The sequence below is a fragment of the Durio zibethinus genome, chromosome 27 (assembly GCF_047325235.1).
Source record: "Durio zibethinus cultivar Kanyao isolate XHJ-2024 chromosome 27, ASM4732523v1, whole genome shotgun sequence".
Classification (NCBI taxonomy): Eukaryota; Viridiplantae; Streptophyta; class Magnoliopsida; order Malvales; family Malvaceae; genus Durio; species Durio zibethinus.
Genome location: NC_143188.1, coordinates 11,134,424 through 11,150,200, shown reverse-complemented (window position 1 = coordinate 11,150,200; position 15,777 = coordinate 11,134,424). Strand labels below are relative to the sequence as shown.

The following is a 15,777-nucleotide window of genomic DNA, read 5'->3' as shown; positions in this document are numbered from 1 at the left end:
TTATATGCTAAAAGAAAATATTTTCAAATAGTATCGAATTATCGAAAAGGTTGCCACACAACCCAATTTTCTTAGGATGACCCAAAGAAGGTTTGCCTTATTAAATTTATGTTTTCAGGTTAAATTTTGATTTTTTTAATATTTCTTGAATTATTAGGATATTAAGAGAATTGAGTGATTTGTTGCTTAAGTTTCGGTTTAGCACATCAAGTAAGTGACTTGATATCCTTTTGGTTTTTATGTCCCGAAAATTCAACCTCAATATATTTAGAGTTAAAATATATAATATATATTATTTTGTCCATTTGTTTTGTAAATCAAGTTGAGCATGCAAAATATATATATGATTTCTTTGTTATGAGTTTTGAATATGGTTTGATATTATTTTGATTTTTGAATATGATTTCGTAATAATATATTTATATATCCATTGTTTGTCGAAATATGAAATTTTGCTTTGGAATGATTATGGAATTTTACTTTTTATGGATTATATTTTGAGAAAATTTATAAATATTGAATTTGTATATGTTGGGTAATCTGAAAATATATTTTGGCTTTTGTCTCCTAGTATAACTATGTTTTGACCATGCCAATGGGAGTTAATTGTTGGCCATGTTGACATATATTTTTTAATATTGATACCAATTTCGAACCATGCCACCAGTTGATAATAGTAATTTTTATTCACTGTACCATCGGTGATATACTTCTGTCTCATTTTACTAAAGGGATTATTGTGATTTTTATTCTGCCCCATTGTAGTAACTGGTTAATTATGATTGTCAGTGCAATGATCTAGCTACTTTTGATATATTTCTATCCCATTGCACTAGAAGAGAAATTTGATTCTGACTTATGCCAAAGGGTTAAGTGTGGTCATAGTATGTTATGAGAGACTAAGTAAATTTATAATTTTGTGATATTTGATTTCGTTTTGTGATCTAAGAATTTGGTTTTAAGAATATGTTTGTGAATACAAGATTACCCAAAATATTTTTAAATCATTTAGTTCATGTTTTGGCCTAAATGTTTTGTGGCATGCTTAATCCAACTGAGGGGATGCCAGTTACTCGTTGAGTTGTTGTACTCATTCTTTTATTTTTCTTTACTTTTTTAGATTTCGGTGTTTGTGTTTGGGAGACTTAATGTTGACAACTACTTGGATGAGCAAGATTAACATCTGTCTTTAGTTTGGTATTGCTTTTGAAGTAAGTATTTTATTATTGATTCTAAAAGATTTGTTAGCAAGAACTTTAGTTTATTCAACTAACTTGCAAAGAATATAATTTTATAGATTTGAGATTTTGTAAAGTATTATTTTGGAGATTATTGGATATTTTGATTTATTTGATATTTGCTGCCTTAAATGCTTGTGAGATTCATCTCACGAATATGCTGCATTATTAGGTTCTAAATCTTTAAGTTTGAGGCATGAAATGATTTTTCCTTCTTTAATGTTCAAAGCTAATTGTACCATCAATCATATACTTCTGTTATATAAGCTAGAACATTGGTTCACATTTCTAGGAAGTATGATCAAAACACCTATCTTAAGGTTTGAGTTGATGGTTAGGAATATTAGGAAAGTCGAGAAAGTAAAAAACTTTTATTGGACATAACAATTCTTGGTTTGAATTAAAGTTTAAAAATTGCTTAATTGATTAAATGTTTCAGTTCTTTCTCTTTGTTCAGGCAACTCAAAATTTGCAATAGCAATAACACTTTTATATTGTGAATAGAAATGAGGAAGATTAAATATTAATTATTTTTTTATTTGATAAACTAATCGACAAAGCATATAAAGGCTTTAAAATTTTTAGAAGTTAGCAACTTGATCATCAAATCATATATGGTATGGTATGACCAGATTCCATAATAGTTACAGGTCAATGGCTTGTAACAAGCAACAAACAAGACGCAAGTGTTGGTGTTATTAACAATATTTTGACCGTTGGTGTCAGTTGTTAATTTGGACGTAGGAGTGTTGTGAGATCTTCCAATTCCGATCATCCAGATGAATTAAAACTCCTAGGAATAATAGTAGGCCGGCAGCTATTACCAGAAATAAAAGCTTAAGCTTTTATATTAACATCACCCATTTCTTAATTTTACCAGTAATCAACTTGGTCTAAATTCCCCATACTGTGTGGACAGCTTGGGGTAGACGAGTGGCTAAAAATTAAGCCGAAAATTAAAAGGGCGAGGACTGAGACTCAGAATTTAATAACAACTACAACTGAAAATGACCAAAGAAAGAGCAATCCTGTGTTGATGAGATGGTGGATCTGTTTTCCTTGTTAGAAAGAGGTATTGCTGTGGGCTTCTCACTTACGTTTTCCTTGAAATTGCATTTACATTTTCATAACTGAATATGAATAAAGAAAGAGCAGTTTTGAATACCTCAAACAAAATCCTTTGGATCTCTGTGTTTTATTTGTAAGTTAATCATGTTACTTGTTTATGTGTATGCCTAATGTTATTACCTGCAGTCTGCAGACACAACCAAAAGGATGCTAATAAACACTTTATCTGATTCCAGCCCCATTTTCACAATTTGAAAAAGTCCGACTTCAAGCTGTAAACAAATTCACAGATACAACCAAACTTATGCAAAATAAATAAATACGAAGGGCATTTTAAAATGAGACAATTATTTTACCAAGCATCAGTTTTCAAAATTCAAAGACAATGCCAACATGAGATGACACACTCCTATCATACAGAATGTCTGAACCTAAAACTTTCGGGGCACAAGAAGAAGAAGAAGAAGAAGAAGAAGAAGAAGAAGAAGAAGCAAGAGGAGGTAAATTCTAACCTTGAACTTGAAGTGCTCTAGAATCATGGAAGATACACAGGGCTATATGTTTCTTCTGAAGCAGGGCAACCTACGAAGATTGTCCACAATGAAGAAATAACAAGCGGTGCTCCGCTCTTCAATGAAATAAAACCATGCCCGTCTCCAGTATGGATTTATGTAGAGTACAATGCCAGTTGCCAGCAATATAACCGCATAGGAAACCCCAAAGCTACTGTAGAAATCAACCATGTCTATAAAACCATCTTCTTCATCTTCACCAGGTGAAGCAGTTCGAGTTTCTGGTGAATCACCTTCACCACAACTGTTTTTCAATGGAGGTCCACAAAGAAGAGGGTTTCCATCGTAGCTGCTCTCGTCGAATGTCCCAAACTGAAATTTCCTGTCTGGGAGAGGCCCAGACAAGTTGTTGTGTGCAACAGTGAATACCTCCAGAAAGTACAACTCAGTCAGTTCAGGGGGGATTCTGCTGTTTAAGTTGTTGTAGGAAAGATCCAAACTCTCAATCTGCTTGAGTTTTGAGAACGTGGAGGGGATGGATCCAGTTAAATTGTTGTGCGACAAATTTACTCCTCGGATTTCAATGAAATTTCCCAATTCAGGTGGGATTATGCCTGTCAATTGGTTGCAAGAGAGATCAATTCCTGACAAGCTGTCAAGAATGTTACCCGTGTAATTGTATGATGCTCTCTTTGTTGAAAACTCTATCACTTCTGCGTAGTTCAAAGGAAGCAAACGTGATGTAGGAAATTCGTTTGCAAAATACTTCCATTTATCCGTTATGAGATCATATATTTTCTGCCCCATCTCTGCGAATACTCCTTCAACGATAGTAAACATAAAAGAGAGAATGCTTGTATCAGATTTTTCACCCCTTGGCTGAAGAGTTAAATTACTCAAACAAGAAGGTATAGGACCAGAAAGTTTATTCTGAGAAAGGTCCACGATGGTTAATGAGTGCAATTTGCACAATTGCACAGGAATTTCACCATGGAACTGATTTGCTTTCATCAGAAGGACACTCAGAGCCGGTAGTGTGTCGATCCAATCAGGAATTTTTCCAGTGATGTTGTTTTCTCTCAGATCTAATGTCACTAATGAAGAGCTTCCATAAAAGGCAAGTGACAGTGGTCCACTTAGTTTATTCCTGCTCAAGTGTACATGCTTTATATCCTGTAAATTGGAGCAAGATGGTATTGTACCAGACAGAAGATTTTGAGAAAGATCCAAGAAATAAAGATTCACCAGTTTGCATAATTCAATGGGAATGGGACCCTCGAATTGGTTGTTGGCCAAAGAAAGTATCAACAAACTTGTATAATTCCACAACCATATTGGCAGCTTCCCAGAAAAATGGTTGTCACTTAAATATAAAGCTTGAAGCACTGAAGAGCTGAAGGGTGAAAAATGAGGCATCTCTCCATCAAAGTTGTTGCCATCCAAATAGAATCCTCTCAGCTCAGGTGAGCAATATATTGCAGGAAACATTTTGCCACTCAAGTTGTTGTTTGAAAGTCTAAGGAACCTTAAAGAGCAACTCATGGCCAACTCTTCAGGTATTCCTCCAAAAAATTGATTGTGGGATATGTCCAAAATTGTTAATTGCCTCATATCGCCCAAACAAGGAGGAATATCACTTTTGAAGGCATTTCGCGATATGATTAACACTTGTAAATTTGGAAAAACTGAGCAAAAATTGGTTGGAATTTGATGTTGCAGTTTATTATTTGATACTTTAAGTACCGTCATGTTATAATTAGGGTGTGATGGTAAGAAAAGATGACCCTCAATAGAACTATCCATCATGTAAAGTTCTTCTAGTCTTGTATTATTCTTTACCAACCAATCTGGGAACCTTATTCGGCCAAAATTGTTATATGAAAGATCAACATACCTCAAGTCATATTGGTAATAGAGGAAGTTAGGAAGTTGTGGATTCCCATGTTCTTCTATTGTGCAATTTGACAAACTCAAGACCTTAAGTTGAAATTTTGGGGACCAAGTTTGGAAAAATGTTGGTTCTACGACTAACTTGTTCCCATCGCTGAGAAGGATTTGAAGATTTAAGTGGTTTGCGAATGATTCGAATGACACTGGGACTTGAAATTGATTATTTGAAAGGGAGAGGAATTTAAGCGTTGTGAGATTTGTGAGAGCAGTGGAGGCAACATTTCCTGTGAACTGATTGTTAGAGATATCGAAAATGCGAAGAAATGTCAAGTTACCCAAGCATGAAGGAATTGCACCCTGTAGACCATTTCCATTGAGACTCAATTCTTCGAGACCTTTTAGGTGGCACCAACCTGAAAAAAATATATAAAGAGGGGATTCAAATTTAATTTTGTTTTTTTTTTTTTTTATTAAGATACAATTTCACACACACAAATATATATATATATATATATAGTTTATAGATAAAATAGTAAAAAAGTTGTTGTAAGCTTAAGAAAGATAGAAAAGAAAATTTATGTGTGACATTGTTAGGGATGGCAACGGAATAGGTCTAGGTAGGTTTTTGCTTACCTTGACTCCAATCCGGCCTTATGAAATTTACACCCAACTTAGACCGATCTGAAATTAAAACATTATTTTCTACCCAACCTAATCGATATATGTATAAATTATAATCGACTTGATTTGAAATTAATTTAATAATTTTAATTTTTGTATAATATTAATAAAATATTATTTGTTACTAATAAATTATATCTTAATTATGATAATATAATATTTTTATTAAGTTAATATTTTAAATTAAAATATTAAGTAAAATTTTATTAATATAATATATATAATCAAATAAATAATAAAAAATATATTCTTTATATATACCAAGACGGTGTTACCTTAAACTTGGCTTCGACCCAACCTAAAACTCAATTTAAAAAACAGATGCATTGAAACCTAAAAATTTTGAATAAATTTGTCATCCCTAGACATTGTCAATGTGTACATTCATGCCAAAAAATATATTCAAGGTCAAAGATACGGATTTATCAATTTTATGAATGTCAATGATATTAAGGGTTTACTTGTGGCTTTGAATTTATCTGGATTGATAGTTATAAACTTAGATTTTTCAAAACCAAAGCACTATCCGGTGCTATAGACCACGTTCAACATGTTTAGAGAATTTAGCAGTAGGTCTGAGGTCCCTTTAAATAATTGCAAATCATATGCAGAAATGGTTAAAGGTGTGTTGCAAAAAGATGAAGATGCCTCTATAATCCATAAAAAGAGCTTGTCGGAGTTTAAAATAGAGAAAAAGGGTGATTTTAGCTTAATAAAGAGTTCAGTTTCTGTTTCTTTTGGTTTTTCTTATAATCATATTAAAGTCTCTTTGACTAGTTTGTAAATTTTCTATTTAGTCCGATATCTAAATTAATTGGACTCAGTATGTTTAAAACCCAAATGTCTAATTTTATATTATATTATATTTTTATTTTTATTTGTTTTTTTACCTTTATAATTGTATCTATCATTATTTTTATTTTATATTTATTTTTATCTTACTTATTTATCTATTTATGTTGATTTTTATCTCATTTTTATTGTTTCTTTATAAAAAAGACAAAAATCAAAATGTTTGTTGGAAAATATTTTTTGGTTGATAATTCATGTGAACTTTTAAAAGGTTTTGATTGGTTCTTTTAGAGATTAATTCAAAGTTTTTGTTCTTAGATAATAAAGAAGTTTAATCTCTAATCAAAAAAGAATTCTTGTCAAGTTAGGACTAGGCTCCTATAAATACCCTACAAGTTTACACAATCAACACACAACAATTACAAAGGAGAATTTAAGAGAAAAAAGTTATAGTTCAAGTTCAAATTTTAGGCTTTTTTTCAATTCCTAATGATTTTTTTATAAGATTCCAACCTCTGACAAGATTTTTAGACATGACATTTCTAGTAAGCATTGAAGTTCCTTATTCCGACGAAACCTCCAAATTTTGACGACTATTCCTAATTTCCCGAGCATCAATCTGATCCAACCTGGCCCATAGCGTGTGACCCCAGATCCATCACCTATTGAGACACTGCTAAGTCAAGCCACTGAGCAGAACTAAGTTGCTACACTAGTCATGAGCCAAGTCATTTTTTAAGTCAAACCAAGCCAAAAATTTTAAGTTATATTTTTATTTTATTTATTTAAAAATATAAAAAATTTTAAGAAAAATAATTTTTAAAAATGAAAAATAATCTTACCAACATTGGAAGGTTTAATAATTTTAAAACAATTTTTGAAAAATTAAAAACCTCACCAAAATAGTAGAGGTACCTAACCATGTTCAGTCCAAGGCGTTAGGAGATGAACCAGTACAAGCTCATCCATCGAATAATGTTAAGTAATCCTTTAGTAGTGGGGAGTCTTCAAATATTCCTAATACAAATCAAGTCTAAGAAACTAATTGGAGCCTTGATCCTATGGTGAACAAGGAAGAAAGAACTACAATAGATAGTCTAATAGCATTGGTAGTTGTGTAGAAGTGGTTGAGAATAGGAATGATGAGGGAGTAGTCAGGGACAAAAAGTCACTGGAAAAAGACAGAATCTATCCAATATGAAGAGTGTGACTTAAAAAAAGGAAAATGAGGAGTGTGTTGTTAATTGTGAAGATATTGAAGATCATTTTGATTACTTAGCTAGGAAAAATCTGAAATGTCACAAAATTAAAAACAAAAAACAAAAAAACAAAAAATGGAGTAAGAAGAAGGTTTCAAATATTCCAGTTTGTACTTGGGTTCTCCTATGATTCTTGAAAAAGATAATAGCATTTCAAATAAAGAAATCTAAAGGTAAATTCTTTGCATAGAGAAGTTATCAAAACTTGGGATCTTGGGAAACGTCTCGCGTTATCATTTGAACGTGATGAAGAAATTATTATTGGTAAGTTGATGGAAATGGAACGAAGGGACTTAAATGATAATGTTAACAGTTAGTGTTTGGTAGTTGTCATAAGATGTTTCTTTTCCTGGTGTGGTTAAATTTATCATTAACTGACTGTTGCTTTTACACCGTTTTTCTTGCTTTCTACAGTTAGTTGTTTATATTACCATGCAAAACTAAAGTGTGGTGAGTTTTTTAATAGGTGGCCGAGATTCTTGTTTGTAATTTTGGTTGCTCTTGTCTGTTCCTGCTAGCTAGTAGAGTGTTTTTCTTTGATTTCATTAAGGTGATTTTAGATTCTCAAATTGGTATGTATTGGTACTTTGGATTTTCTTTTTCTTAGTCTTGGCTAGTTTTGTAGCCTCATGGTTACTTTAATAAACTTTGGCTTAACAAAAAAAAAAAGAAAAGAAAAGAAAATTAATATTAAATACAGAAAAACATAGAGATAGTAGTTATTAAAAAAAAGATGTAAAAAAATGAAGGAGCCGATGCTTAAAATGTAATTCTATTACCTTTAGTAGGTAAAGTGCCAGCCACACTGCAGTTATACAAAGACAAGGTTTTGAGAGAAGTCAAGTTGCCAATGCTTTGCAAAAAGTTGATGTCCAAAGGTGTATTATCCATGATTAGGTCCTCCACATTTCTCAACATATGCAACTCTGGTGTACAATTGACATCCAAAAGGGAAAAAATACTCACTCTATGTAGAACAAGAAGTCTATATATAGTAAGTATGATTGATGGAGGTATAGATGGTATGGATGTATTTGGTATATGTAGGATAAGAAATAACATTTAAAGTGAACATAAATTGATTTAACATTTTTGTTTAAAATCACAACCATAACTAACCTTGAGTAACAAACGCTTTGTTTAAATTAGAGTTATCTCTTAAAAAGAGGGTCTTTACAGATGAAAATGCCTCTAGGATTGATGCAAGAGAAATGCTTTGTTTGTTGGAGACACCATCTAGATAGAGATTTTTTAGCTTCCTCAAGCATCTATTTTCTGCAAGGAAAAGGAGTGAACAATATATATTTAGTTGTAGTTCGACTGCATAGTTTGGTGTAAATATATACCATAGTGGCTTAGTGGATATAATTAGTGAATTTGATGAAACTAATAGTACAATCAATTAATCATTTACAATAAATCATCAATAAACAAGTTGAACTTAATCACCCTCACTTGAATGATTCATCTAAATTCAACTTGATATGAATTTAAAAGTCATTAACTTAATCTTGAAATGAGTTGACCCTTGATATGAGCATCGAATGAGTTGAAGATGAAATAATTTGAACTCAAAATTATCCAAATTAAAATAACGAAAAATTAAAACATTTGAATCCAAAAAACCCAAATAGTCATTATTCCAAAGTATCCATCCTTAGTTGTAAAAGTGTAATAATATTAGTAGAAATCAATATTGGAAAAGCTTTGTTTTGATGTCGTTAAAATCGTTGACCAATATCTGTGACTAATTAATGACATAAAAAATTAAAATTTATTTTAATCCATACCTTTAGAAGTCACAAATTGAGTCACCTCATTGTAACTCATGTCCAGAGTCTCTAAATTGCTCAAAGGGCAAAGTTCTGGATAGATTTCACATATCAAACTACGTTAGAGACTACTTATTTAATTAATAATTGCTTTAAAGTTATAGATTTTAGTTTTACCTTTGATATCTATTGATCCCTTCAGTTGATTTTGTCTTAAATTCAAATTCTTTAGATTTGAAAGGCCTGCCAAAATACTGTTATTGAAGAGATTTTTTCTCAATATGAAATATAAATTCATTTAGCGTAAATACCGAAATGAAATATAAATTCATTCAGTGCAAAAAATTAAATAAACACTTTTTAACATTTTTTTTCTTAATTTGATCGCTTATTTGATAATTTGAAGTTTTTTTTTTTTAAATTCTTTGAAGTGATGTGACATATTTTTATTAGGGCTTGTACAATGAATTTATTTAATTATGATATCTTACAAGTGAACTTGGATAATAATCCTTTGAATTTTGGAAAAAAACTTTTTTTGAAATAAGGATATATAAAAAAAATATCAAAAAATTATTGTAGAGTTACTAAAAATGAATTACTAAAAAAAAAAAAATGAATGAGCAATAATATGACAAGAGAATCTTACTTGGAATCAGAGCCATTCCTTGAAATGTATTATTCTGAAGAATTAAAGTTCTTAAAGATGAAAGACCGTCCAAGTGTAACAAGAAGCTATTCATCAAATTATTAGAACTTAAATCCAGGGTTTCCAAACCACTCATAGTTGAAAGCCACTTAAATTCTGCTACAAGTAACAAAAGAGTTTCAGTGAATGTGTAATTATTTATCGTTATATGATGATTACAATTGAATTAGACATGATGTTCTAACTTTACCATTAGTATGGTTTGATCCTTCAAGATAATAATTTCCTACTAAAATTAGAGACTTGAGACTGGAAATTTTACTCAAAGATGATAGAGTGCTATCATTGAAGGCATTCAAACTCAAGTCAAGGAACTCTAGATGTTTCAACTTGGATAGCTTTCCAAAACCTACAAGAGAAGAGAAGAGAAAGAATTTTTAAATGCATATGCACGAAAAAAGTTAGTGAGTAGTGACTCTTTCAAAGCCACCTAGGCTAGGATAATAGAAGGGGGCAAGCCAATATTTATTTATTTATTTATGGAACAATTAAGAAGATGAAATGCAACGAATTAACCTTCATTCTCAACACAACCAGCTATTTCATTCCCCTGGAGATGAAGATTCCTCAATTCTTCGAAAGGAAGAAACAGAGAGGCATTGAGATACAATTTCTCGTTCGAGTAGTACCTGTTTGGGGCTCCAAAACCTAGAAAGAGTGTAGTCACTCGTCTAGTAGTGATGTCGCACTTAACCGCCTTCCGTCGACAACAGTCTAAAACCTCTTCCCCCCTTAAGTTGGATCCATAACGAAGATTATAGAAGAAAGGTTCGAGATGTTGGAGTGCAAGTCTCTCTTGCTCCAAATACCCATAACTCGAGCCTGTTTCTAAAACCAACGCGGTCATCATTACCCATAATAACCAATTTGGCCCCATAATTATCTTAATAAACTCAGCCCAGCTCAGATCAGCTTAACTCAATTGATATAACTGTTAATTACTTTATCTATGCTCTATGCCTTTGGAAATGCTTTTAGCTTTGTTACATATATAGGCCCCGAGGAACCCAAAGTTTCTGTAAATTTCGTTGAATTTGGTTTGCCTACGGATTCTAGCCTGCTTCCAGTTGTCACTTTTTTCTCTAATTTCATTTTTTTTCATTTTTTTTACGAAAGTGTCCTTACGGTATTCTTTAAACTTTAAAGTTAATATATTATATTTATAATATTATTTTTATACCAATATAATAGTTAACAGATAATTTGAAAATTTTAATAAATACTAGCATAATACCAGCAATGCTGCGGGTCATTTTTTTGTTCTTTTTATTTATTATTTTTTTATTATAAAATTTACTTAATTAAAAAAATAAAAAATGAAAGATAAAAAAAACTAATGGATTAAAAACATGTCGATATTTCAATTGACCACATTTTTCTCACAAAATTTATCTAATTAAAAAAATAAAAACAAAAAAAAATTAGAAAATATAAAAGGATAAAAATGAAAAAAAAAAGGAAAAACAAAAAATATTGGCTAATTTTTTTTAAATTGTCATACCAATTTTGAAGTCTTAATTAAAGTAAACTTTTTTTCATTGAGATTTTTTTATTAAAATGCATATTAAATAATTTTTATCTATCTATTTTTTATTAACATTGAAGTCTTTTTCAAAATAATTGTTATGAATAAAATTAACTTAAACTTTACTATAATAAAAATTACAATCTTTATTTCATTGAAACCTTGATGCAAATGTAAAAATGTTTTTCTGTGATTAATAGATGACCGTTTCATCTTCACATATGGTTAGTGCCCCAATGTCTAGGTATGCAAACCTATCAACCTGATGATGGAGAATTTTTATTAAATCGAGTCTAAAAGTTGGGGGTTTGCTTATCAAAATAAGCATATGTCGTATCTTGAATTTTTTGAAGATTTATTATACTTGTTTTTTTTAATTTTTTAGATTTGATTATAGAATCTATCTGTTTTAATAAAAATCCTATATGCTTGGCAAAAAGGGATAATTAGGTTCAAATCTACCCTTTTTAATATAATTTTTTTTGTGTCAATGGAAAACAGACAAGGGATGGTACAATTATTACAGAAATGCTTGACCCATTTTGAATGCATCCCCATTTCCCCACAATTTCCTTTGATCCCTTTAAAAAAAAAAATCAAATGAAGAAGCATTAATTCCCAGAAGCAGCAGACAAGGGATGGTACAATTATTATAGAAGTGCTTGACCCGCAGCTAGTCTTGCTTCATACATTTATCATTTATGTCTCTCTTTTACATTTTCTTTTTTCACTTTATGATTACTTTTGACTTCAACTCTTATCTCCTTTTAGATCTTTGATCACGCCACTGCTGCTTCTGGGAATTATATTTATAATAAAACTTTTATACCAATATAATAGTTAACAGATAATTTGAAATTTTTAATAAATACTAGCATAATACCAGCAATGCTGCGGTTCATTTTTTTGTTCATTTTATTTATTTTTTTTTTATTATAAAATTTACTTAATTAAAAAAATAAAAAATAAAAGATAAAAAAAAATAATGGAGTAAAAACATGTGGATATTTCAATTAACCTTATTTTTCTCACAAAATTTATCTAATTAAAAAAATAAAAACAAAAAAATATATAAAAAAGATAAATATTAAAAAAAACAAAAAAAATTAAAAAAAATTATAGAGAGTGGTACATGGACACTCCCATTGAATTTAAAATATTAATTTCTAAAATTAAGAGATCAAATAATAATTTTGTTAATGAAATATATATATAATAAAATTAAAAATAAATTGTATATATATATATGAAAAAATGAGTTGGGACAAAGTATTCTAAATAGATTTCTGTCTCGATCTTGTTTTTTTTTTTTAAAAAAAAATCTCTACCCTTCTCCAACTCAGTTTTTTTTTTAAATAATAAATTATTTAAAATTTATCAATTGGCACCTTTTGTTTTAAAATTTATCTAATTAAAAAATAAGAAAGATAAAAAGCAAATTGAGGGTGCCACATGAGGATTTCCATTGGTTTACTTTTTTCTCAAAATTAATTTAACTTAAAAAAGTTCATAAAAACAAAACAAAATTGAGCCCATTAGGGCACAACATGACATTCCAATTAAGCTTAAAATATTAATATATTAAATTAAGGCATTAAATAATAACTTCATTAATTAAAAATAAAAAAAGGAGGAAAAAGAAAAAACAAGCAAAGAAAATTGAAAAAAAAAGTGAAAAAAGAGATCATCCGGTTGTTATATGAATATCCAAATTGAATTTAAAATGTTAATATTTTAAATTGTTGTTATATGAACATCCAAATCGAGTTTAAAATATTAATATTTTAAATTAAGTTATAAAATAATAACTTAATTAATATAATACATATATATATCATAAAATTAAATCGATAATAAAAAAGAAAAAAAAACTTTTTAATCAATAATACTAAATGGGTATCACTAAAAAAATTTTATAATAATAAAAAATATTCATCTAATATTAAAAAGGGAAACAAGTAAATAAAAAATAAAAAATGAAGCAAATGACTTAACACATGACATACTTTGAGTTACACAAAAAAAATTTAAAATCTTTAAAATATTTATTAAATTTATAAAAATAATAATTAAAAAAAGAAAAAAAAAGCAAATACGTTGCATACTCTTTGTATCAAGTGGATCCCATACAAAAAGAAATTTAAAATTTGTGGAAATATTTATAAAAAATTATAAAAAGAAAAAGAAAAGGCAAGAGAAAAGAAGGTAAGTGATAATTTTATTTTTTTATAGAATGATGATAGGGTTTTATGTTAAATCATTGTCGTAACGGTTTTGTGTCCGCCTTACGAATTTGGAAATGAAATAAAAAAATGGAGTCGCCATCAATCTTTTTTGGCTAGGTATGATTGACCACCTATTAAAACATATCCTTTTAATAAAGTTTTAATATTAATTAAAATTTATTAAAAAAGATAGTTTTTCGGTCTGCGAAACAGTCTGGGTTCGGGAGTCGGTTATGTGTGGGGAAGAATTAGCACCCTCACAATGCCCGTTAAAAACGGTACCAATTAACAACGTGTTATCCTTGGATTTTGATAAAAATAATCCAATTTTCGATGTTCGAAAAAATAATTCCCTTGATTTTTTATTTATTAAAAAAAAAGAAAATTTATTCTCGAGAAAAATAAATTAAAACCTTTTTATTGAAATAATTCTTAAAATGTTCCAGTACGTTGGTAACATTAGAAGAACCTTTTCTCCCCTAGAGATTTCTTAGGTATCGCTTCTCAGAATACCTTAGAATCTCATCCTCAGAGGCTCAAATTTACTTTTCAAAAAAATGTCATGCATGCGATGTAAAATGTCATCATGTTTATGCACACATTTTACTCTCCTTTGTTAGAAATTTTATTAATATTTCATTAATAATAATTTTGAAGAAAAAAGAATGTAATTATATTGAAGATTTTCTATAAATATTCCAATACGCTGGTAATATTTTATAAAAAATCTTCTCACCTAGAGATTTCTTAAAGCATTTCTACTCGGAATACTTTTAGAATCCCATCATTGGATTAAATTTCTTTTCTTCTCATTTTTATTACTCATATTTTTAATATATTCATCAATTTTTATTTATTATTTTAAAAAAGAAAATTTTATTTAAAAATTTGAAGAAAAATGAAATTTTTATTATATTGAAGATTTTCTATAAATATTCCAATACACTAGTAATATTTTACAAAAAATCTTCTCACCTAGAGATTTTGTAGGCATCACTACTCGGAATATGTTTGAATCTCATCGTCGGATAAAAATTTCATTTTCCTACATTTTTATTCGTTTATTATTAATAATAAATTTATTTTCATATAATTGTTTTTAAAGTTTATTTTAAAAATTAACATAATTACATAAAAAAATTTAACCACAATTTCATCATTTAATCTAACAAATATAAATATTTTAATATGCATAAATATTAATAAAATAATATATAAAAAATAAGAAAAATTCAAAAAAAAAATTTTTTTTACCTGAACCGGACCGGTCAACATGCGGTTTGGTTCGGCGGTTCAATCCAGCGGTTCGGCTCGGTCTGAGCGGTTCAGTGGTTCAGTATCGATTCGGTTCGGTTTGGGCGATTCTGTTCCGGTTCGGTTCGCTCTGTTCCGGTTCAGATGGATCGGTTAGTGGCTGAAGAAGAAACGGGTCGTCAGGTCGGGTGTGCGGACCCCGGGTCGGGTCGTGGGTTGACGCATGGATCCTCCTTGATTTAAACGACGTCGTTTTAGGCGTTTAATGAAACGACGTCGTTTTGGCTATTGACAGTTTATATAAAAGTTAAAATTTTTTTTTCATTCATTTCCTCCGTTTCTCAGCAAAAAAAACCTTTTTTTTTTCTCTCTTCTCAGCCGACTTGGGGCCGGAGGCCGTCCGTCATGACGACCGCCGCCGTCGATGATGTCGAAAAATTTCAAAATTCTCTCACAAACTCTTCTGGATCCCCTGAGCGCAGATCTGACCTCCTTTTCACCAAGAGGAGTCTCCACTTTCCTAGATCTGCTTTCAAAGTTTTGATGAGGTTTTTTTTTTTTTGTATATTCTGACTCTTTTTTTTTTATGAAACTGACCCTCTTTTTTTTTTTTTTTTTGCAGGAAGCTTTAGGTGCTAGGTTCCTCCCTACGGGGGAGGACTGTGTATATTTTTTATGTGTTTTTTTTTTTGCAGCATCTTCTTCCTTCTCCGTTCCTTTTTTTTTCGCTAGGAGCTCTATTTATAAAGCTCCCGCCATGTGTGTTTGGGGGGAAGGGCATGGGGCTCGGCACGGGTGTAAGCACGAGCCCCATGCCTCTTTTATTAGTTTTGGCTATATCTGGTAGTTTGT

General features: G+C 30.0%; 2 protein-coding genes across 2 annotated transcripts; both read right to left on the bottom strand.

Annotated features, from left to right (window-relative positions):
- Nucleotides 1–2,749: 2,749 nt before the first annotated feature.
- Nucleotides 2,750–9,486, bottom strand: LOC111279397 (cuscuta receptor 1-like). The gene is made up of 5 exons (XM_089756440.1): nucleotides 9,390–9,486; nucleotides 9,231–9,305; nucleotides 8,560–8,715; nucleotides 8,220–8,366; nucleotides 2,750–5,121 (listed from the first exon to the last, which is right to left on the bottom strand). The coding sequence occupies exons 2-5, from the start codon at nucleotides 9,268–9,270 to the stop codon at nucleotides 2,861–2,863; spliced, it is 2,604 nt and encodes an 867-aa protein (XP_089612566.1). The 5' UTR covers nucleotides 9,271–9,305; nucleotides 9,390–9,486; the 3' UTR covers nucleotides 2,750–2,860.
- Nucleotides 9,487–10,432: 946 nt separating this feature from the next.
- Nucleotides 10,433–10,768, bottom strand: LOC149510917 (receptor-like protein 9a). The gene has a single exon (XM_089756330.1). It carries the CDS (start codon nucleotides 10,766–10,768, stop codon nucleotides 10,433–10,435), a length of 336 nt encoding a protein of 111 aa, XP_089612456.1.
- Nucleotides 10,769–15,777: the final 5,009 nt, after the last annotated feature.

Excerpts from the sequence above, each read along its gene's own strand:
- LOC111279397 (XM_089756440.1), bottom strand. The coding sequence starts at position 9,270 with ATGAGTTACAATGAGGTGACTCAATTTGTGACTTCTAAAG. Across the intron at positions 8,716-9,230 it reads TCAATTTGTGACTTCTAAAG|AAAATAGATGCTTGAGGAAG; the intron begins GTATGGATTAAA and ends TTTTCCTTGCAG. Across the intron at positions 8,367-8,559 it reads CAAAGCGTTTGTTACTCAAG|AGTTGCATATGTTGAGAAAT; the intron begins GTTAGTTATGGT and ends ATTGTACACCAG.
- LOC149510917 (XM_089756330.1), bottom strand. The coding sequence starts at position 10,768 with ATGACCGCGTTGGTTTTAGAAACAGGCTCGAGTTATGGGTATTTGGAG.